Below are 9,389 nucleotides of genomic sequence, written 5' to 3' on the forward strand. Positions count from 1 at the left end.
AGACGTTATAATAGAAGTGGAAAATGGTACATTTAGTCGCCACCAGATGGCTCCCAGGACGTGGCAAGAACGATAGCGCTCGAAGCGGAAGCTAATCGACCCATCAGACTAAGCGGTTCACATAATGTGTATATGACATATGAAATTGACAGGTGTATGATATAGACACAAGCGTAAATGAGACATTTGGTGCCGAGGAATGTACCAGTTTGGGAGGGGAAAAAAACTAAGATGAAATAACAATAGTAAATTGTAAATTCTTAATGGCTGGCAACCAGGTATTAATCCATTTCTACTTCATTACAATTTACCACTTCTGTTATAACGTCTAAATTTAGGAAGCCTTTCTCGTGGACAGTCGATATTTCTTCTGAGGACGCAGGGCACATTTCCCTGCGAAACGTAAAGAATTTCACCTTATTTTCTTGACACGGCATAAGCCCAAAAGCCTATACAACATCATGTCTATAAGTACGGGCCGTGAAAACATCAATGGCAACAAGTGTTTTATGTTTTTCAAATTATTTAAAATTATTTAAAACAATGATAGCAGTTAAATTTAAACATACATTAACCCCAGATTAACTATTTGCTAGTTATTTGCTGCTATGTTGGTATTAACAGCAGTTGGTGCTGTACGGATACAGTTAAATTGTCCTTGACAAGAGCAGTTTGTTTGCTGAAACAATAGCCAATAGCCAAAAATGTGGAAGGATAAGAAAGAGCAAGACAAAGATTCTCTCCTTCTTTTTCCTTAACTCCAAACTGATGGATGACACGTGAAATGGTTAATGGGACAAGAATGATAATTTTAGAAGTACAGTTTACAGAAAGTTCATTCATGTGCTCATACGCATTATAGTCTTATCTGTAGAAACATAACAAAAGTGGACAAACAAACTTGATTTTAAGCCATGCACCAACACTTCATAGGAAATGTGATAGAAATATTCTGAATAATATCCAATATCATTTTTCTTTGAGCCTTCATGGCTCATGCGGCAGCACCGTAGCAGCACGCCGGCCTCTCACCGCTGGGTTCTTTGGTTCAAATCCCGGTCACTCCATGTGAGATTTGTGCTGGACAAGGCAGAGGCGGGGCAGGTTTCTCTCCGGGTTCTCCGGTTTTCCCCGTCATCTTTCATTCCAGCAACACTCTCCAATATCATTTCATTTCATCTGTCATTCATTAATCATTGCCCCAGAGGAGTACGACAGGCTTTAGCAGCCGGCACAATTCCCATCCTTGCCGCTAGAAGGGGGCTTCATTCATACCATTCCTGACCCAGTTAAATGACTGGAAACAGGCTGTGGATTTTCATTTAATTTTTCTTCCTTTTGAGAAAAAGGTGCTGGTTCGTACTACGTACCATTACGTACTGCCACAAGTAAAGCACTGCGTCTAGGTAACCTGCCCTCTTCCATTCATTGTACATGATAAGAAAGTAATACCTGACAATATACAGACCTAATGGACAGTGAGTTGGGTATTGAATGAAAGTGGTTAGGAAGAAGACAAGAAGCAGTGAGCATGAAGATTTCTCACACTGTTAGTGCTGAAGTTGCAGATATCTTCCTGGAATATATAATATGGTAACCAGATCCGTGCTGTACCGATGTCATACATGTAAAGCCGTTACATGAAAAAGGATGTCACCGTTGAGAACGGAAAGTTTGTAGTGGGTCAATAGGCGGAATGCGAAATGAGATATATTTAACCCTGGAGAGGGCGCATAAAAATAATCCCGTGAGGAGGCACGCATGGTGTTTTAGACCAGGTCATGAAAAAGGACTAATTTTTTCTGTGTATAAATTTTCTTAATTGTGTGATTGCTATGTTATAACTAGGGAGCAGATTTTTATGTAAATACATATTTTTTTTGCGTAAGTTTTAACGCAAGTTACGAAGTTCATTATTCCTATTGTGCATCGCCAAGTGTAAAAACTGAATCTTATTTCACATAAAAACACATATTTTCACATTTTTTTATGTAAATAAATAATTTAAGAAAATCTATAATAAGCACATAAATCGGCAATATTTGTTGATCAATAAAATTTAAAATGCTTCTGTGTTATAAAACAATGCTCATATTTTCATTTTACGATTACGGTATTGTTTTTAACAGTGTATTTAACATAACGTATCTGAATGTTTCGGCTATTTATGGACTTCCCTCCATAAGTTCTAAAACTTGCTGGTCACTGGCTACGTCGTTACATTTAGACAGCGATTTGATTTGATGTTTCTTTGCATGATGTCATTTCAACTCTTTATGAGTCAGCCCTCTCGGGTTTTGTTTATAGAATATCAGCGAAAGGCAATCACGGAGAGATAAGGTGACGTAATTCTGTTACGGCATGGGAGACTCGGAAGAATATTGCCCCACCATTAGGTAGTGGAATTTCATCACTCCTAAGAGTAAGGTTAGCTGTTCGGGTCCATATATTCCCGTGGTAGTGTGATTTTGTATGGATTTATAAGAAATATTTCCTTCAGTGTCCGCTGCTATTCTTTTTATTGAAACAGTGATTCACCGTAAATGCGTGTGTCGTAACCTGCAAACTAATGCCAAAAGAGAAGTCGAGTACAAGGTCGCGTCTTCAACAATATGTAGTGGAATTTAAAAGCATTTTCACTACCGATGGAAAAGTATTTATTTTGCCAACCGTGTGGTAAAACAGTACGTGCAGATCAATGTTCTCAAGTAATCTAGCATTTGTCTGGAAATAAGCATACTGCGGCTGCTTCGCGTGTGCGTTCGCGACAATTACTAATAGCTGAACCAGCTACTTCAAATGCAGGCCCATCTAAATATTCCCAGTATTATTTAGATGTGTGCAGAGCATTTGTTTGCACCGACATTCCTTTTGGTAAAATAAATAATACGGGACTGAGAAATTTCCCAACAAAGTACATTAATTTTGAGCCTCCAGATGAATCCACATTAAGGAAAAACTATCTCCCAAAATATTACGAAGAAACTTTACAGAGAATTCGGGCAGTATGTGATAGCGAAAAACTATGGGTGAGCATTGACGAAACCACTGATTCAAGTGGCAGAAAAGTAGGAAATGTTGTAGTTGGTGCGTTGAAGAATGACAAAACTGCTTGCGAACATTCTTATTTGCTAGCATGTAAAGAAATGCTTGCTGCAAACCATATCAGTGTAGCTAGGTTATACAATGAAGCCATGCACTTACTTTGGCCAAAAGGTATAAAATACGACCATGTATTGCTTTTCCTTACTGACAGTGCAGCTTACATGAAAAAGGCAGTCGAAGGCCTTTCTGTGAGCTTTCCGAAAATGATACACATAACTTGCGTTGTTCATGCTCTACACAGGTTATGTGAAACTGTACGGGCTCAGTATCCTCAAGTGGATAAATTAGTGTCTAATGGCAAAAAAGTCTTCGTAAAAGCACCCTCAAGAATCGATCTTCTTCCTCTGCCTATTGTGAACGTGCTAGATACTAAAAGACAGCTCTTTGAAAAATGATTTGGTGTTTATATCTGCCAATCTAAGCTTCTTGTGTAAAACTATAGACATACTTGAATAATCCACTAACCTGTTGAAGGAAGTGCGCGCTGTTCAAAATAAATTTGATTCACTCCCGGCTTCGCAGGTATATGGACTGTTAAAGGTCAAATATCAAAATTTGTTCAGAAAAAGCAGAGGATTTCAAACAATGTGCCAGATTTCTAATGTATTAGACGGTGCTCATGTTGGCGAAATTGATGGCATTATTGTTGGTGACATTCCTCTCTTTAACTATGCTCGTCTGACTTCCTGTGATGTGGAGCGATCGTTTTTGCAGTATAAGGCGTTCTTTAGAGATAATCGGCATGCATTTGTGATGGACAGTTTGGAGATGACCTTTGTTGTTCACTGCAATTCTGAGACTACTTCTAGCAACTAATATTCCAGCGTGTGATGGGTGAGTACGAACTGGTACTTTTTTTTTTTCAAAGATGATAGGTTGCTTTTGCCGTATTTAAACAAAACATTACCTTTAAAAAAATAACCATTCATATCATCTACTCTGGCATATCAAAAATTAATATACCATACAGCACGTTTTCATATACAGACATCATTTTGCCTTAAGGACCACGTTTAGTAGCACCATATTCTAATACAAAACATTATACTTATTTACTTCTTGAGCGCGACTAGTTATGTGATATTTAAAGGAAAATAATTTCTATTTTTATCACATATTTTAAAGTTTTTCAGCACATAAAAAATAAATATTTTTCACATTTTTAGCACATAAAAATCCGTTCCCTGGTTATAACATAGGATTTAATAAAGTACAGCAGGTATTCAATTAAATTTTTCAACCATTCTCACTAAGTCTTCTTCTTTCTGTGTAAGGAATGACTGAATTAGTGTTGGTGTAGTGTACATGACAAATTATACAATATAAAGTAACCACATTGTTACCAATGCCGACAAAATTCCAACAATAGAAAAATTGTAAAGCATGCAATATGAAGTAATATTCAAGTTTAATGAATTTCCCAACAGTAAATACTAAGGTAGTATAAAATTATTAGTAATATTTGTTAATTTGGTGCTATACACAAAGTGCAATTGTCACTGATTTCAAAGGTATATTGACAGAATTCTGTATGTTCTAGTAACTCCACATTTGATATCCACAAATTGTACATTAATCTAGTTAAAATTGGTACAGTTGTTTGGCAAATGCTTTTTATTCCTGAGAATAATTCTGACTACTTAATGTATTAGTTATTGTTTTAACAATAGGTAAATTTGTTTGGTGAAGACTTAAAAATTGGGAATTTTGAAAAAACATATTTGTAGTGGGTCAGTAGGGGGAATGCAAAATGAGAAATATTTAACCCTGGAGAGGACGCGTAAAAATAACCCCATGAAGAGGCGCGCATGGTGTTTTAGACCGGGTCATGAAAAAATAGCACAAATTAAGCAAAAGCTATTTTTAATGTTACAGAACTAGTAAATAATTTTGCATGAACTTGTAAATAATGTTCAAAGGTATTTTGACAATACAAAATTGGATGTTAAACAATTGATGTTCATTCTGCATCATGACTAGATTCTTGACTTTCCATACTGCACCGAACACATGTCACTGCTGAATGTTTTTTGTAGATATGTCATGGTCATACACGGCATTTAGTCTTGGTTTCCTTTTTCTTTCTTTTTTTCTGTTGCAGTTTCTTCCAGGCCCTTCTAGTTTTTGTGGAGCTCCAGAGGGTTGCTCTTCTTCATACAATCATAACATTTAGTTAATGTTCCCTTTTTTTTTTGCCCTGTGGGGAGTGTTTGAATACTGTTCTTGCAAATATCTCACACTTAGCTGTTGGTTTAATTCTTTCAAATAATTACGCCTTTGAATGTTTAAAGTTACCTTTCGCATGCTTGTAAATAATATACGAATTAATTTTTGTTCAAGATAGTAAAAAACAAAGTCATTGGCCAACAGTTGCCTGTGCGTGAAACTAGCGGTTTTGTTTTCTACAATTGGCTTAACGTCGCACCAACACAGATAGGTCTTATGGTGACGATGGGATAGGAAAGGCGTAGGAGTGGGAAGGAAGCGGCCGTGGCCTTAATTAAGGTACAGCCCGAGCATTTGCCTGGTGTGAAAATGGGGAACCATGGAAAACCATCTTCAAGGGTACCAACAGTGGGGCTCAAACCCACTATCCCTCAGATGCAAGCTCACAGCTGCGGGCTCCTAACCGCACGACCAACTTGCTCGGTACTAACACTCTTTATAAGTCATTCGATTTCTCTTTCCCTGTATGATGTGTTGACTTCACTATATATGAAGGCACTATTTTACGTGAAAATAAAACAAACTGATACAGTCTTGGTATACTAACTGAAAAAATAAAGTAAAACTTAATTCATAAACACGCATACATCATGGGGCGCGCCCAGAGTTTTAGACCGGGTCCGTCGAGTAATACACTTAGGCTGAAACTGTGGAGCATGAGGGGTGAATTGTTTACACACACTGATGGTGGACAAGTCCGATGTAAGGTACTGAGGGGACGGAAGTTAGCGGACCGCTACGTTAAGAACTATAAACATTCATCTCTGAACCCGGTCGAAAAGACCACGACGCGCCCTCGCCAGGGTTAATTAAGTTGGGGTGCCCGTTATGTTGTTGAGAATTTTTCTTAATAATTATCGAGATTTTATTATTCTCTTATTCACAATTAATATTTAGTAAAGAGACTTAACATTTTTTTCAGTGTGTAGATTGGACATTGCATATGGAACCTCTTTTATTGAACGTTTTCCTGTAAATTGATATTGGATACTTTCACTCACTTAGGTGTCATGTTTGTAAATAGAATCCCAAATTGCTCAGGTGTGCTCATGTCTTCTTTGCACTGAAGTATTGTACAATCATTATATAACTTCAGTATTGGTGAACAATTGTAAAGAGGCGCGCGGCTGTGAGCTTGCATCCGGGAGATAGTAGGTTCGAATCCCACTATCGGCAGCCCTGAAAATGGTTTTCCGTGGTTTCCCATTTTCACACCAGGCAAATGCTGGGGCTGTACCTTAATTAAGGCCACGGCCGCTTCCTTCCAACTCCTAGGCATTTCCTATCCCACCGTCGCCATAAGACCTATCTGTGTCGGTGCGACGTAAAGCCTCTAGCAAAAAAAACAATTGTAAATTCCTAATTACAAATTCAAGCATTTCATATGTAATATTCTTAATAATAATCTGACTAAATAAAATAAATAACTGAAATAACTAACTGAAATGTCCAGAATTTGGGCACCAGAGTTCTCCTAAATGGATCCCTCTAATTTTAATAGAGCATGACAATTCTTTCTCTCAGGCTGTATATATAAAGCTGCGTTGCGTTCTGGTACATCTGATTCAAGCCTTACCTAACCCTCTGAAAGTGATTAATCAGGTAGGAACTGCACCTAGATTCTCCAGTACCTTCTCCACTAATTGAAAATAAACTATCTATATTCTGACCTAACCATAATCTGTACATTAGCACTTCATCAACCCACAGCATATACAAATTAGCAACACACTGAATAAATATTTACAATTGCTGGAAGATTCCCTATATATGTTCAATAATCATTGAACAAAAACCAGTTAGGAATGAGAGCAAGGACTATACTACCATTTGTAGTGAGCCCGATGACCAGTAGTTACAAAAAAATAGGTGTTGATAAATTGCCCTTCACCGTTTCTGTGTATCAATACAAATTGCTGGCTCTCACCATCAACACATGGTATATCACTTTGATACTGTAGCTCTTAAGCACTGACACTAACACTTAGTTTTAGAGATACTTTCGCTTGCACAAACACATGTTGTTGATCTAGAACTGAAACCAGGCCATAGATTACCGGAAGTTTCCGTGAGATATTGAAAACCAAGTACATTAGCACAAGTGCTGTATAAGTATTAACAAATAAACAACAGTCAACTGTACACTCGTTAATGTTCACAGGAATGGTCCTCCGTCAATTGTATGTTTGGCTTGCATTCTCCCAGCGTATAAATAGACTTCCACTTCCCCACTCCATCTCTTTAGGCCTGTCTCAGCCTGTGTGTCCAATCAAGAGCGAGATAAATCGCGCTAATGTAACACGTGGCTATATTCCGACCATGCCCGAACATCTATGTATGGGTTCGTCACTAGTTACGGGGCTGACTTCTGGATATCCATGTATCATGACGTGGACTCTCCGTATGGCACACGTGGACTCTCCGTATGGCACACTAAACCTTTTCTGGATGTTTTTCCAAACCTGGAAATAGTTGTGTGTTTCCCAGCTGCCTGTACAAATTAAATTACTAATATCTACCAGCTTCAGTTATACTTACCTTTGAATGAAAATCCACTGCCTGTTTCCAGTCATTTTGACCGGGTTAGGATCAAATGAATGAAGCACCCATCTAGCGGTGAGGATAGAAATTGTGCCCGCTGCCGAGGCCTGTCGCATTCCTCTGGATGCTTATCTTTCTTTATACGTCAATAAATCTTTTCGTCTATTGAATGATATTGACAGTTTTGTAATATTCAGTTAACAGTTACTATTCTACCAAGATGAAGTACAGTTTGTCAGTTTGTAATGTCCCTGAGATGACACTGTGATCCTTGATCACTTCGTACCGTTTTGAATAAATGGCAAGAAGCAGACGGTCAGAATGCTCCAATGCATGTGGTAAGGCATGTATCATTATCCCATATTTTAACCCTGGAGGATGCCTGATGTGCTATAATAATAGAAAAAGTATTCACCTTGGAAATATTCATACTATTTTTTTTTTCCAGGTAATTACACAAGTTTTATTAAATTTGATGGAAGTTCAAACTTAAAGACAGTTTTGTCAACAGTATTTTGTAGTTTACCTTGTGATGGGCTTTTTAAAATCATTTCTTCAATTAATGTTATGAAATAAACTGCTTTCTAGAAGACTAGAAGTATAGTATAGAAATGTCTAAATGTTAAACATTACTGCGTAAACTTTAATTTCAGGATGGGGGGCCCACAATAGCAACTATCCTGTTCCATACTTGACTGCAGCTGCTGCTCTTGGTATGCGTAAAACAGATGTGGACTTGTTTGTACATCGCTTAGATAAAGCAATGATGAAGTTGAAAGGGCGCAGTGCTCCACCAACTCCTACTTCTGTGGAAGAACTGGCGGCGATGCGCCGGGTGATGCGAGGGGGGTCCAGTACGCTGAACGGTGAGGGTGGCAGCGGCAGTGGGAGTGGAGGGGAGCAGCACAGTCAGAGCAGTGCTAGCACATCATTAGCCAGCAGCAAGGACAGTCTACGTAAGTGATAGCGCTTCCATGCTATAGGCACAAGTTATGTGTATTGACACGTGCGTATTGAAGGTTGGGGATGCTGCTTCATTTTCCCTTAGCATTAAAATGTGATGTCACAATGAACTTCGGTTACCCAACAGCTACCTGATTCAGTTAATGTACTTGGAGTGCGTAACAACATAGCCTACAGAGAACTTCAGTGTGTAACACAAGAATATACGGGCCTGCTATTTTTGGAAGTGGCCTCAAGGTTAATGGTTATCCATGACTGATTTATTCTCCTAATTTCATTGTTGGGGTTGAAATTAAGACAGATCTTGATGCCCCACATTCCACTTTTTATATGCACTGTAATTATTTTAAAAAGACAAAATAATGGAAGATTTGTTTGTGTACATACAGTATATTGAACATTTACTGATGCATAATTATTGTTATTAGTTATGCAGAGTGGTTTCAGATTACTCTACATTTTTTTCCTTTTTAAATGTATCTCTTGTAGTCCACCTCACATGCCATTCAAGATAGAACTAGGATGGAATTTGCTGCTCTGAATGATGCAAAAAC

The 9,389-nt window shown here is 38.0% G+C and overlaps 1 protein-coding gene across 1 annotated transcript in view; it reads left to right on the forward strand.

Annotated features, from left to right (window-relative positions):
• The window catches only part of SecS (Sec synthetase), a 180,303-nt gene extending 171,264 nt beyond the window's left edge, over positions 1-9,039 (forward strand). The window contains exon 10 of the mRNA XM_067147362.2: positions 8,526-9,039. Within this exon, the coding sequence (XP_067003463.1) occupies positions 8,526-8,836 (311 nt within the window). The 3' untranslated portion in view covers positions 8,837-9,039. The remainder of the gene's footprint in view (positions 1-8,525) is intronic.
• The last annotated feature ends 350 nt before the right edge of the window (positions 9,040-9,389 follow it).

Source organism: Anabrus simplex, chromosome 5 (genome assembly GCF_040414725.1).
Source record: "Anabrus simplex isolate iqAnaSimp1 chromosome 5, ASM4041472v1, whole genome shotgun sequence".
Lineage (NCBI taxonomy): Eukaryota > Metazoa > Arthropoda > Insecta > Orthoptera > Tettigoniidae > Anabrus > Anabrus simplex.